The following is a 14882-nucleotide window of genomic DNA, read 5'->3' as shown; positions in this document are numbered from 1 at the left end:
TATTCATTATCTAGTTTGCCAAACAAAATAAATTAAATCAATACTCGGTAGTTCCTTTGATTTGAACGTATAAATAAAGTCGCACAAGACAAGCCTGCTCGTAACAATCATATATCCAACTTGTGCCCTTGTGGTGTGTGACTACTGATCGACTTTTCAAAGTCGTCTTACCGTTTGTTTTGGTTCATGACAACATTGATTCCAAAGTCTTCTTATCGTCTGTTTTGGTTCATGACTCACTCCCCCCTTTTCAAATGTAATGTTCCAATGAACACGTACATAGTGGTATTTCAATTAAGGACCTATAAGAGAAAATTTTAAGTTTAACTTTCTATCAAAAGAATAAAAATAAAAACAAAAATCAAACATTAATTAAACTGATATCATTCATTTCTAAATCAAATCCAAATTAAAAAGTGTATACGGAATAATGTGTAAGCATAAGGATAGTATTAATACCTCTATATAACGAGCATTTGTTTAGTCCATAATATATGCCATATGAATATTGGTAGATTATGTCTCCATGCATCTGATAGGTGATTACCATTATCATTTGTTCGGTGGTTGAGGGTCGTGATTTTCAAATTTTCCCATTGATCGTTATTGAAAGGTGGGTTGTTTGAGATTAAAGAGGCTCACTAATTTTCTAATTAACAATTTCTGTGTTTGGGAAGGCTTATACGTTACTGAAATTGATTTAGAAGATGCTTTAATATTGTTGTATACGAATGAGTTTAAAATTATTGTTTGTTTAAGATGTAGCTAGGAGCTGAGACGCTATAAAAAGGCTAGATTTGAAGCCAACATAAAAGTTCATTTTTATAGATGCACTAGATTAAACCCCGTGCAATGCACGGTTGTTAAATAATTCTAGTGACAATAAATTTTACCAAAAATAATGGATATAAATATTATTATTATAAATAGACTTAGGGCCTGTTCATATTTACTGAACTGAGCTGAACTGAACTGAACTGATTGGAGCTGAACTGAACTGAAAAATTAAAATGCATAAAACTGAACTGAACTGAACTGAAATGAAAATAAGTAAATATGAACAGGCCCTTAGTAGTAAAAAGTATGAAATATTGTGAAAGAAATTAATTAAACATGTAATAGGTATAATTGGCAATTTGATATTTAAGGACATTTATTTTAGATTTTATTATACAAACTAAAAGTCATAATTTAATTACAATAATTTTTTTTAGTAAGTGGTTTTGGAGGGAAAACTTTTTATAATATTTTGCCAAGTGTTCTCTAAGTTTCGCCTTTAGTATAATGTAATTGATTGATACTAATTCAAGTAGATTTTAACTAGCCTTAAAATTTATAAAATATGCTGAGAAGTTAACCTTAAACTTGCTAGATTGTGGGCTAAGCCACTGGAAACAGAGATAGAAACTTAGAAAGTACTGTTTATTACATAGCCCTTTAATAAGTGCAACACTTACACATTCTACTTGCACACAACAACAGCTACATAAAGTACATATAATTATTATCGACTTGTTACACAACGTAAACAATGATCTTTTCTTGTTCAAGCCACTGATCGGAAGCCCAACAAATACGAGAATGACACTGCCAAATTGGACAGGAGAAGAAAATTGATTAGGCCATAAATTGATAAGTAATACAATTATTAGTCAGGGAAAAGACAAGTAATAACATTACCCAATAAATATAGGATGAAAATGATGAACAACATAATGCACCAGATAAAGAATTATCCTGTAAAAAAATTGAATATTCATTGCTTGGCTGAATTAGTAATGTACCAATAGTGAAAATATGAAACAATAAAAAGTACTATACCTTCAATCTTTTCTCCAAATTTTGGCTACATTTACAACCATCATGACGTAAATCTTGTCTTTGATGTCGCCAAAGAAGCTGAAAAAGGCATGTCTCCATGATCTTTTCACCACTAAAGACCCGCAAACTCCCCAAAATCCAACAATAAATCCGAGCACCACGCTGATGCACAGCCCTAGATAAAAATTATCATGTCCATGCTTCTCTTGATGGATGATATTTCCTCCTGCGGGTGGTTCATCATCGGCACATTTTTGAAGGGGTTCCCCACAAAGCAACGGGTTTCCCATGTACGATGAAGGATCAAAGCCTTGCAACTGAGTGCTGAGTGGAATCCTCCCTGACAAGTTGTTGTTCGACAAATTTAAGGTTCCAAGAAAACTCACATCGGCAAGGCTTGCAGGTATAACACCAGACAGGTGATTGTTTGATAAATCCAGAAGTTCTAATGAAGTAAGCTGCCCAATATTTGACGGAATTCTTCCGGTCAACTTGTTTCTTGATAAATCAAGGGACAGTAAATTAGTAAGATTTGAGATTTCATCTGGAATTTCTCCTTCTAGCTCATTATTTGACATATCAATATAATTCACTAGTCCTAATAATTTTTCTCCAAATCTTTGCGCTTCTCTTTTCCACTCAATTATTGCAGCTTCCTTAAACAATTCAACCGCATGATCATATTCACCAACTCGAACATCAATATAACCAAGTTCTAATAATATAAGCAATTTGGAATAGTGCCTGATATGCGGTTCATGGCAACATCCAACATGTGAAGATTGGATAATTGACAAAGGCTTAAAGGCAATTTTCCAATAAAGTTGTTACCACGTAAGCTAAGAAAAGCGAGATCTTTAAAATCATATCCAATGCTCGGTGGTATATAGCCAGTTAAAGAATTATACCCAACATCTAGAAATATTAAGTTTATACAATTCAACATTGATTCCGGGAACTCTCCTGAAAAGTTATTATTTTGCAAGTGCAAATATTGGAGTTCTAATAGGTCACCAATGGATGTTGGTATATTTCCAGAGAATTTATTGTTTTCCAAGTGCAAATATTGGAGAAACTGCATTTTCATCAAACAGTTTGGAAGCTTTCCAGATAACAAGTTGTTTGATAGATCAAGCTCTTCTAGCTCCGAACTAGCTATTTTTGGACACAATAGTTGAGTGGCATCCGAAAACATGTTATGGTTCAGGCGTACTGACCGAACATATTTATCTCCAACAAAAGATGGGATTGACCCCTCAAAGTAGTTTGAGCTCAAGTCAATAACTTCGAGGTTGTCAAAGGATGTTGACAAATTAGGGAGCACCCCATGAATCATATTGTGAGAAATGTTTAGATAATTTAGATTGAACAAGAACAATTCATACTCAAATCCAGATGCTCTAAAAGTGGCTTGTTCGCACACCCACATGATTGAGCTTGGAAGGCATTTAAAAGGGGGCCATTAAGTTTATTGCCAAAGAATGAGAGTTTTCTCAAGGCCCTCAAGTTTGAAAAAGTAATAGGAATGGAACCTTCAAATTGATTACGAGTAAGGTCAAGATATGAAAGTGTTGAGCCTTTTGGTTTTGATGGACAAATTGACAAACTCGACTAATGAATGTTTTGAGTCTTTGGTGAATAAAGGGTTCAAGCAAAGTTCGTTCCGGAGTAGGAACTTGGATGCGGAGTAACATTCTCTAAAAAGCCTCATGCAAATCTCACGTTCTAGTTTTAATTGTGAGCACTCAATAATATAAAGTCAGAAAGGAACTCAATGACTTATGTTATTAAAAAGACTACTGGAATAAAAGTTAGTTTTAAAAGATAATTTCTTAAGGAAAAAGATAATTTATAAAAGTTTTATCTAGTCATCTATTTTCGAATAAAAGATAATTATCTAAGATAATTATCTAGTTGTTTTAATATAAATAATTAATTTATCTTTTCAAATAAAATCCTTTTTAAAATAAAATCTTTTTAAAACAAATTTTTGATAAAGTTAGCAAGCAGTTTTCTTTGTTGTGAAAATCTCTGATTATACGGTTTTATCAAAGCTAATGTTTATCAAGTTGTTGAGATAGTGGATTAGTGAGATAAGGCTAGGAAACCTCCTTCTTGATCACCATCTATCAAGATAACTCCACAAGTTGTTAGTGGGGTGTTGCCATGTGGACGTGATTATAGTGGAGGTTAATGACTAAGCCTTCTCTATAAATACTCATGCAAACTATCTCAGAAAAACACAACTCTTGAGCATAAAAATTCCAGTAGCAACCTAATAACATAAAGAGAGTTATTTTCCTTCATATATTCTTGAGTGTAATAGGTATTTGTAATTACAGATTGTATTGAAGCACTTTGGGGTTTGGGATTGTGAGTTTGTGTAAGGTGAGGTCAAGGAAGCTTCGCTGCTGAAGGCTTCTGTGAGAGTTGGGAACAAGTTCCTAATTTGTGGAACTTGTTAACGGGTTTGAATCTTCACTTGTAAAGAGTTTGATTACATAGTGGAAATTTAGAAAAGCCTATATCTTCTCTCGTCATTATTTCATTTAGTTAAATTCCGCAAAAGTTTTTAGATTTCATCTCAAATACAATTCACCCCCCCCCCTTGTATTAGCCAGTTAGACTTTCAGCTGGTATCAGAGCAGGAACTCAGAGCACGCAGGCAACCCTGTTGAGTAAGTTCCTGGGAAAATGGCTTACACAGAGGAAAAGGAATTCGGGAGTACATCCATTCAAAGGCCTCCATACTTCAACGGCAAATATTATCCTTATTGGAAGGATAAGATGGAAATCTTTATCCAAGCAAAGAACTATCAGGTATGGCGGATTATACAAGTAGGAGATTACGAAATTACGAAAACGAATGCTAACAATGAGGTAATCCCTAAACCTATGGATGAATATGAAAAAACTGATTTCGAAAAACTAGAAATGAATGCTACTTCCAAAAAGTTTCTAATTTGGGGACTTGGACCCGATGAACATACTCGTGTCAAAGGGTGCAAATCCGCAAAGGAAATTTGGGATCTTCTGGAAGTTACACATGAAGGAACGTCAGATGTTAAACGTTCCAAAATAGACATTCTTTTGTCTCAGTATGAGCGCTTTGAAATGGGAAACAAAGAATCCATTAAAGACATGTTTACTCGATTTAAAAGTATTACTAACGAACTAACGTGTCTTGGTAAGATAATTCCTATAGATGAGCAGGTCAGAAAGGTCTTAAGAAGTCTTCCAGACAATGACAGATGGAGAGCAAAGGTTGCAGCTGTGCAGGAATCAAAAGACTTCACCAAGTTCAATCTGGAACAGCTTGCGGGTTCCCTCATTACCCACGAGATCCAGTCGAACAATCAGACTCAGGAGACTGTCAAAAGTCAAGGGCTATCACTAAGAGCTAATGAAGAATCCGAAGAGAAGTCTGACATTGATGAAGAAGAAGCTGCAATGTTGGTGAGAATGCTGAAAAAATTCTACCGTAACAACAAGTTTTTAGACAAGAAGAAAGGATACAGTAAAAGAAATCAGGAATCCAAAGCCAAGTCTTCTTGTCACAAATGTGGAAGCACCAACCACTTCATCAAAAAGTGTCCATTATGGGAATCTGAGAAAGGCAAGGGAAAAGAAGCTGATCAAAACAGAAACTCCAAGCCTAACTTTTCTAAAACAAATTTCAAGAAAGCAATGATTTCCACGTGGGGAGAATCAAGTTCCGAAGAAGAGGAACAGGAACACACAGACGATGAAGTAGCCAATCTCTGTCTAATGTCAAAGCATGATGATGAGGTAGTCATTCAACCTAGTTATTTGAAATCTCTCTCAAAGGATAAGTTAATCTCTTTATTGTTAGAAACCTTAGATGAATATAAAGAATTATGTGCAAAACTAAAGCAAGCCGAAAAGGCAACTGGAATTTGTAGAGATCATGTTAAGTATCTGAATAGCTTAAGAAATTATGTTCAAGGCAGATTCTTTGAATTGTTAGATAAAAATATTATGCTAAAAGAATCCCTTGAAAGAGTCAAGAGTGAGAATATCATGCTGAATATTGAATTGACTCAATATAAAATGTTGTGTACTAACATTGATTCTTGCAGGTCTACTGAAGTTCCTTTAATCATGTTTAATAATGAACTAGAGCATGTTAAGAAAGAGATAAAGGATACTAATGATAAAAATTTGAAACTAGAAAAGGACCTAGAAATTGCAAGAAAAAGTAAAAATACAGCAAGCACGGGTGTTCCCAAGTGGGTAAAGGAAGCTCAGACAAAAAGAACAGAAGGTCTAGGCTATGTCCATAAGAAGAAGTCTACTGGAAAGAAAAAGAAGTATGTGGATTTGCCTAGTGAGACTGTTTGTTCATTTTGTGGTAAACAAGAACATCGCAGTGAAGAATGTACTAAGAAAGCAAAACAGTACAATAAGAATGTGAACTATGTTTGGCAGAAGAAATCTGATTCAAATGTGTCAACACAGGAACCCATGAATGAAAGGGTTCCTGCTACTAACCCTTAATTTCTTTTGCAGGTCGCAGTGAGGGGGAACAACCAGTGGTACCTCGATAGCGGTTGTTCTAAGCACATGACAGGAGATGAATCCAGATTTCTCTCACTGACGGCCTATACAGGGGGAACAGTGACCTTTGGAGACAATAAGAAAGGCAACATTGTTGCTGTTGGCAAAGTAGGAAGGTCAAGTTCCCATGCAATTGACAATGTATTTTTAGTCGAGGGTTTGAAGCATAATCTACTCAGTATTTCTCAGTTTTGTGATAAAGGAAACTCTGTAAGCTTTTCTTCTGAAAAATGCAAAATCATCAACAATAACACTGGAAAAATCGTTTTGGAAGGAACTCGTAAAGGGAACACGTATACCGTGGACCTTAACAAAGTTCCAAAATACAATCTATCTTGTTTAAGTGTTATTGAGGATGATCCACTTCTATGGCATAAAAGTTTTGGCCATGCTAGTCTTTCATTGCTTGACAAATTAAGGTCAAAGGACTTGGTAATCGGATTACCTTCTATCAAGTTCCTAAATGACAAAATTTGTGAAGCCTGCATCAAAGGAAAGCATGTTCGATCATCATTTAAATCAAAGAAAATGGTAAGCACAACAAAACCATTGGAACTCATTCATATGGATTTGTGTGGCCCCGTTAGAATTCAAAGTAGAAGTGGAAAAAGATATGTCTTAGTTCTTGTGGATGATTATTCTAGATTTACATGGGTCATATTCTTACATAGTAAAGATGAAACTTTTGATATGTTTATGACTTTCTTGAAAAAGACACAAAAATCAATAGGTAATCAACTTATTCATATGAGAACTGACCATGGTACGGAATTCGAAAATTCCAAGTTTGATGAATTTTGCAGGGAACAGGGAATAAGTCACAATTTCTCAGCGCCAAGAACACCACAACAAAATGGTATGGTTGAGAGGAAGAACCGAACATTGGAAGACATGGATAGAACAATGCTAATAGCAAGTGGGCTTCCAAGGAATATTTGGGCAGAAGCTGTCAACACAGCATGCTACATCATCAACCGAGCCATGCTCAGACCAATGTTGGACAAGACACCTTATGAACTGTTAAAAGGGAGAAAACCTAATATTGCTCATTTAAGAGCCTTTGGATGCAAATGCTTTGTTCACAATAATGATAAAAGAAATCTTGGAAAATTTGATGAAATGAGTGATGAAGCAGTCTTTTTAGGATATGCATCTAATAGTAAAGCTTATAGAGTTTACAATAAGAGGACTATGTGTGTAGAAGAAAGTATACATGTGATTTTTGATGAAACTAATAATTATGATTGTATACAGGAATATGAAGATGGAGATTTTGAAATTGGTCTCACTCGTTCAACAGACCAAGATGAAGAATTAATTCCCAGAAAGCAGCCTGTTCGAATTACTGAAAATACTGATAAGGAACCTACTGAAGTTCCAAATAATACTGAAGCCTCTGTTCAAAATACAGAAGAAACAGAAAACACAGAAGGCGAAGCAAATGCAGAAGCAGAACACCATGAAGAAATGGAAGAAAGAGCAACTCAAAATAACACTTTTATACCAGCTCAATCATTCCAACCAAAGCCATGGAAACATCAAAGGTCACACCCCCTGGATAAAATTATAAGTGACCTAAGAAAGGGAACTCAGACGAGATCCCAACTGAGAAACTTTTGTGCATTCAACGCCTTCCTATCAACACTGGAACCTCGAAATCACAAAGAAGCCTTGGAAGATGCTGATTGGATTGTTGCCATGCAAGAGGAATTAAATGAATTCGAAAGAAACAAAGTGTGGCACCTTGAACCTAAACCAAAGAATCAAAAGGTTATTGGTCTCAAATGGGTATACAGAAATAAGCTAGATAAACATGGCACAATTGTAAGGAACAAGGCAAGATTGGTTGTTAAAGGCTACAATCAGCAGGAAGGTATCGATTTTGAGGAGACTTTCGCTCTTGTAGCTAGATTAGAAGCAATTCGTATTTTAATTGCATTTGCTGCATTTATGGGTTTTAAACTTTATCAAATGGACGTCAAATGTGCTTTTTTAAATGGTTTTTTAAAGGAAGACGTCTATGTTGAACAACCACCTGGATTTGAGGATCCAAACTTTCCTAACCATGTTTTTAAGCTTGATAAAGCACTGTATGGATTAAAACAAGCTCCAAGAGCCTGGTATGAAAGACTTTCTAAATTCCTTTTACAAAATGGTTTCAAAAAAGGAAAAGTTGATAAAACTTTGTTCTTAAAATCAAAAGGAACTCATTTATTAATTGTACAAATTTATGTTGATGATATTATTTTCGGTGCAACTAATGAATCCTTGTGCAAGTACTTTGCCGATTTAATGAGCAGTGAGTTTGAGATGAGCATGATGGGGGAACTCAACTTCTTCCTTGGGCTCCAAATTAAGCAAACTAACTAAGGAATAATGATCCATCAGCAGAAATATGTGAAGGAGTTATTGAAAAAATACAGTATGGAAAGCACAAAGATAAACCACACTCCCATGGGAACAACCACAAGGTTGGACCAAGACCCCAAGGGAACTCGTGTGGACCAAACAAAATACAGAGGTATGATTGGTTCCTTGTTATATTTAACTGCTAGCAGACCTGACATTTCGTTTAGTGTAGGTCTTTGTGCAAGATTTCAATCAGATCCAAAGGAATCGCATCTAACAGCCGTCAAAAGGATTCTACGATACTTAAAAGGGACGGAAGACTTGTGTCTGTTCTATCCAAAAAGTTACTCATTTGACCTAAGAGGATATGCTGATGCTGACTATGCAGGAGATTTAGTAAATCGTAAAAGCACGTCAGGTATGGTCCAATTCTTAGGCTCTTGCATGGTTTCTTGGAGTTCCGAGAAACAAAACACTGTTGCTCTATCCACTGCCGAAGCAGAATATGTGGCTGCTGCTGCATGTTGCTCTCAATTGCTATGGATAAAACAACAGTTGCGTGACTATGGCATTATTTTAGAGTGCGTTCCTATTCATTGTGATAACACAAGTGCCATTTGCATCTCTAAAGATCCAGTACAACACTCTAAAGTTAAGCATATACATGTAAGGCATCACTTTTTGAAAGATAATGTTGAAAAGGGCTTAATTAAGCTAGATTTTATTTCTACTGAATGTCAAATTGCTGATATATTAACTAAGCCTTTAAGCAGAGACAAGTTTGAAAAGATGCGTGTGGAATTGGGGATGCTACGGCTAAAGTGATTTTTGTTTGGAACCCCTAAGGTAAAATCGGATGTAACTAACAATGCTATGCTCAATCTTGTGTGCATAACACAGCTGAAATTACCCAGGGGAAAGATTTGTGAAGTATTGAAAAGTCACTTATACATACTTTTAATATGTTAAAAATATTGAGCCATGTTGTTTCAAGTTCCCTTTTCATCATTCTTTATTCTCTGTATCATGATCACGTAAATTATCATCATAATTTACGATCAATTTGCACTTATCTATCTTTTAAAAAAAATTTCTATCTATTTTCCTTCTTGTTATTATTTTTTTTTCCTTATTTTTTATTCTTATCTTTTTCCTTCCTTATTTTTTTATGTTCAATTCTTTTTCTATTCCTCATATAATTCAAAAATACAAAAAGATTTTTTTTCGTAAGATAAGGAGCTAGTATATTCACTACTCCTTACTTTCCGTATATTTCTTATCTTTTAAAAGTTTATCTTTTATTGTGTTAAGTTTGACTATTGCAATTAATCCACCCTATTAAAATCCTACTGCCTCTAAAACTACTCTACTACCTCACCGTATAAACCGTCACTTTTTCTCACCCTTCCCAATTAAACTCTTTTTCTTTAACACTCCACCCTCACCAATCACATCAAATTGACTTCTCCATACACCCTCATAAAAACCGGCCTCACTCTCTCTCCTTCCTATTCACACTATTCATCTTCTCCTTCCTTTCAACTCACCTTCATAACCATGAAAACCAACCTAAACTCAACACCGAAACCACTAAAAACCCGAATACCTCCTCCCAAACCTTCCTCTGCTGACGGCTCCCCTGAACCAGTCCCACTTGTCGTCGTTCACCCACAAGCTCAAACAAAGAGAAAGACTACAACCGTGAAAGGAGGCGACAGAAAGAGGCGAAGCTCTCAAAAGTTTCCATCTTGGAACTACACTCACGGCTATCACATCAATTATGACTGGTGTACGGCAAGTAAGTTCTCCGAATTCATCTCCTTAATTGATTATCAAGAATGGGTGCATTTGTTCCAAAATTGTTCTCACTATCCAATTTACCCTAAGCTTCTGTTTGAATTTAAAAATACTTTCAAACACAACAATGGTGTATGCACGGCTACAGTCAAAGATACTCACATTCATTTTGATGTTGCATATTTAGGGAACTTGTTTCAAGTCCCCACCTCTGGCTATAGTTCGTACCTAAAACACAAACAAATTGTGCAAATTGGGCATTATGATGAGAATAGAATAATCAAATTTATAGGTGGAAACCCGAAAAGCAAGACTTCACATCATAACATACTCACTCCTCTTCACAAATTACTGTTCAATTTCACATGGAGAGGCATTGTTCCCCGTTTGCAAAAACGAAGCACAGTATCCTTACTAGATGCAACCATCATCTTTTGTCTTGCTCGGAAAATAAAAATAAACTTTCCAAAACTGATGATTGAACATTTGGTTTTCTATGCTGCTAAAACTACTATTCCATATGGATCTCTCCTTACTGTGTTGTTTAAGTCTTTTGGGATTGATGTTGAAAGTGAGTCACCCACTTATATTAAACCTGAGAACATTCTTTCGGAGCAATATTTGCTTCGCCTGAGCCTTAAACTTGAGAGTGGGATAATTACTTTCTTGACTAGAGGAGGAGAGGAGAAAAATAGTGGAAAAGGGAAAACACAGGTTGTAGAAGGAGATACAAGTGAGTCAGAAGAGGAGGAAAGTGAATCTGAAAAAGAAGAAAGTAAAGAAAAAGGAGAGGAAGACAAAGAGGAGGAAGAAATTTCTGAGGGGGAACCACAGGAGGCAAAATCTGAGAAAGAAGAGGAGACTCAGAGTGAGGGGGAATCTAGTTCAGAAAGTGAGAGTCTTGACCTCCCTTTTAAAGGGGAACTCAGGAGGAGTAAGAGGAAAATTTTCAAACCTACTATTTCTACTCTAAAGCCTGTGATTATTGAAGACATTAGTTCTTCAGATCACTCTGACCCTGATTTTACCCCTACACAAGTTCCTTTTGCTTCTGAGCCATCTTCTGTTCATGAATCCCCCCCAAAACAAGCTAAACCCTCTTCCACTCCTGTTTCACCTCCAAAACAGACTTCTCCCTCTCCCTCCCCAGCTTTTCCTACGTCGCAGCCTACAGGCTTTGCTGCCTTCTCTGGAACAAATGCTTCTGTTTTTGATATTCAACAGGTGAAAGCAGTAATGGAGCAGCTGACAAAGATAGTGAGCACAAAGCTGGAGGAAATGGCAAAGCAGTTGACTTCTCTTCAACGCCAAGTGCAGGCTGTGGCAGACACTCAGGCAAATAGTTTTACTGGGATGGAGAACAAGGTTGATGCTGCTGAGAAGAACATACTGCATAGCACTCAGGAGATATTGGAGACGATTAACAGGGTGGCTTTTGAAGAAGTGGAGGAAGCTTCTAATGACCCAATAAACCCAGCTGATGAACCTACCTATTCCCCATAATTGCAATTTCGAACTTGTCACTTTTAATTTCGTTTGCTTTTGCTTGTTTCATTTGGATTTCAGTTTGTAATTCTTAACTCTTGCTACTCTTTCCTGCTTTTGATTTTCGTCTATGGGAACTTGGCTCGTACTTTTCATATGATTGTGTGTGTTTGCTGATAATTTAATACCTAACTTATTTTTGCCTTGCATTATTTGAGCTCACTATTCCCTACGTAGTCTAGTGGGAGTATAGCAAAATGTTTTTTTTCAATCTTTTGATAATGCCAAAAGGGGGAAAAGACAAACTTCATGGTGGCTAAGGTGTTTACCAAGGAACTCACACATCGAAGGTACAAACTTTTGCTAAGTTCAGTTAACTCAATAAAGTCCTAGTAATCTAAGTTTTTAAAGTCTTTGTTAATTTTTTCTTTTGCTCAGTCTTGTTAAAACAAATACTTTTTAGTATTTTTCTAAGTTCTTTAATTACTTTGTTTGTTTTTTTTTTCATGTCTTGCTTTAAATTTTTGTTGCATGCCTGGATGATTTTATTTACCTAAGTTTGTCAATGTTTGTCATCATCAAAAAGGGGGAATTTGTTGAGCCTTTTGGTTTTGATGGACAAATTGACAAACTCAACTAATGAATGTTTTGAGTCTTTGGTGAATAAAGGGTTCAAGCAAAGTTCGTTCCGGAGTAGGAACTTGGATGCGGAGTAACATTCTCTAAAAAGCCTCATGCAAATCTCACGTTCTAGTTTTAATTGTGAGCACTCAATAATATAAAGTCAGAAAGGAACTCAATGACTTATGTTATTAAAAAGACTACTGGAATAAAAGTTAGTTTTAAAAGATAATTTCTTAAGGAAAAAGATAATTTATAAAAGTTTTATCTAGTCATCTATTTTCGAATAAAAGATAATTATCTAAGATAATTATCTAGTTGTTTTAATATAAATAATTAATTTATCTTTTCAAATAAAATCCTTTTTAAAATAAAATCTTTTTAAAACAAATTTTTGATAAAGTTAGCAAGCAGTTTTCTTTGTTGTGAAAATCTCTGATTATACGGTTTTATCAAAGCTAATGTTTATCAAGTTGTTGAGATAGTGGATTAGTGAGATAAGGCTAGGAAACCTCCTTCTTGATCACCATCTATCAAGATAACTCCACAAGTTGTTAGTGGGGTGTTGCCATGTGGACGTGATTATAGTGGAGGTTAATGACTAAGCCTTCTCTATAAATACTCATGCAAACTATCTCAGAAAAACACAACTCTTGAGCATAAAAATTCCAGTAGCAACCTAATAACATAAAGAGAGTTATTTTCCTTCATATATTCTTGAGTGTAATAGGTATTTGTAATTACAGATTGTATTGAAGCACTTTGGGGTTTGGGATTGTGAGTTTGTGTAAGGTGAGGTCAAGGAAGCTTCGCTGCTGAAGGCTTCTGTGAGAGTTGGGAACAAGTTCCTAATTTGTGGAACTTGTTAACGGGTTTGAATCTTCACTTGTAAAGAGTTTGATTACATAGTGGAAATTTAGAAAAGCCTATATCTTCTCTCGTCATTATTTCATTTAGTTAAATTTCGCAAAAGTTTTTAGATTTCATCTCAAATACAATTCACCCCCCCCCCCCCTCTTGTATTAGCCAGTTAGACTTTCAGAAAGGGACTGCATGTACTTCCCAAATGAATTTGGAATAGGCCCTGAAAGTGAGTTCCAAGAAAGGTCAAGATATTCAAGTTGGTCACCATTTCTACTCAAATTGAACAACCACTTGAATATCGAAGAGTCATTGAAATCATTAAAAGAAAGGCTAACAACACGAAGAGAGGATGAGGAATTGATGTATGAAAGTGATGATGATGAAAATGTAGCAGGAAGCTGACATTCATCCAAGTAAAGTTTTCTAAGGGAAGGAAGATTGTTGATGGTTTGGACCCAATCGGTGGCTTCACTAAGATTACTACCTTCACTAAGGTGGAGTTCTCTCAACAATGTTAGACCAGACATCCACCGTAAGCTTTTAGCAGTGAGGTTGTTAACAGCAATCCCATCAAAACTAAGAGGATCATAATAAAAACGGAGATCAAGAGATGCTAATTTGGAAAGGTTTCCGAGTTGGGGAGGAATTTCACCAAAAAAGCCAGCACTAGATAAATTGAGGTACTCTAACTCAGTGAGGGAATCTATGGAACTGGGTATAGTCTGGAAGAAACCATTTTTACTAAGGTCCAAATATTTCAAATGAGTTAGCTCAAACAGGGAAGGGTCCAACTTACCTTCCAGATAACTCATGTACCCATTGGCATAAGCTGGAAGATTAAGCATGATGACATGGCCGGTACGGTTGCTGCAGCCGAAATGACCCGAAACCCGAAGTGACCCGACCCAATTTTAACCCGAATTGACCCAAATAATAAGAGAATAGGATGAAATGGTGAACTACTTGTTTTAAGGCTTCTTTATTTTCTAAGTAATAGGTACTCACGATTTTTTTTTTTTAACGATTTTACTTTATTTTTCCAACTATTTTTTTTTAAGTGAATTTATTTTGGTGACCCAACACAAACTTGACCCGAATAGACCCGACCCGAGTTGACTCGACCCGAAATTGACCCGACTCGAAATTGACCCGAAAATTGAGCTTAAATATTGACCCGACCCGAAAAGACTCGACCCGAACTTAACCCGACCCGAACTTGGCATGACCCGAACTTGACCCGAAGTGCTGATCTGAATTTGACTCGAAACCTGAGTCGACCCGACTCGACCCGAACCCGACCCCAACATTTGCTGACCCGAACTTGACCCGACCCGAACCCGACCCGAATGACCTGTTTGCCAAGACTA

At 36.0% G+C, this 14882-nt stretch overlaps 3 protein-coding genes across 3 annotated transcripts; 1 reads left to right on the top strand and 2 right to left on the bottom strand.

The window, feature by feature from the left end:
• Positions 1-1823: 1823 nt before the first annotated feature.
• On the bottom strand, positions 1824-3250 carry LOC110729472 (protein BRASSINOSTEROID INSENSITIVE 1-like). Its single transcript, XM_021909206.1, has 2 exons — positions 2653-3250; positions 1824-2536 (listed from the first exon to the last, which is right to left on the bottom strand). Exons 1-2 carry the CDS (start codon positions 3248-3250, stop codon positions 1824-1826), a joined length of 1311 nt encoding a protein of 436 aa, XP_021764898.1.
• Positions 3251-4515: 1265 nt separating this feature from the next.
• Positions 4516-6339, top strand: LOC110729471. The gene is made up of 2 exons (XM_021909205.1): positions 4516-5437; positions 6053-6339. The coding sequence occupies exons 1-2, from the start codon at positions 4516-4518 to the stop codon at positions 6337-6339; spliced, it is 1209 nt and encodes a 402-aa protein (XP_021764897.1).
• Positions 6340-13673: 7334 nt separating this feature from the next.
• LOC110729470 (receptor like protein 30-like) lies at positions 13674-14360 on the bottom strand. Its single transcript, XM_021909204.1, has one exon. The coding sequence runs from the start codon at positions 14358-14360 to the stop codon at positions 13674-13676; it is 687 nt and encodes a 228-aa protein (XP_021764896.1).
• Positions 14361-14882: the final 522 nt, after the last annotated feature.

This window comes from Chenopodium quinoa, unplaced genomic scaffold (genome assembly GCF_001683475.1).
Source record: "Chenopodium quinoa cultivar QQ74 unplaced genomic scaffold, ASM168347v1, whole genome shotgun sequence".
In the NCBI taxonomy this organism is placed as follows: domain Eukaryota; kingdom Viridiplantae; phylum Streptophyta; class Magnoliopsida; order Caryophyllales; family Amaranthaceae; genus Chenopodium; species Chenopodium quinoa.
This window is presented reverse-complemented; position numbering and strand designations above follow the sequence as displayed.

Excerpts from the sequence above, each read along its gene's own strand:
- LOC110729471 (XM_021909205.1), top strand. The coding sequence starts at position 4,516 with ATGGCTTACACAGAGGAAAAGGAATTCGGGAGTACATCCATTCAAAGG. Across the intron at positions 5,438-6,052 it reads ATTATGGGAATCTGAGAAAG|CAAGCACGGGTGTTCCCAAG; the intron begins GCAAGGGAAAAG and ends GTAAAAATACAG.
- LOC110729470 (XM_021909204.1), bottom strand. The coding sequence starts at position 14,360 with ATGCTTAATCTTCCAGCTTATGCCAATGGGTACATGAGTTATCTGGAA.
- LOC110729472 (XM_021909206.1), bottom strand. The coding sequence starts at position 3,250 with ATGTGGGTGTGCGAACAAGCCACTTTTAGAGCATCTGGATTTGAGTAT. Across the intron at positions 2,537-2,652 it reads CGCTTTTCTTAGCTTACGTG|AACTTGGTTATATTGATGTT; the intron begins GTAACAACTTTA and ends TTATATTATTAG.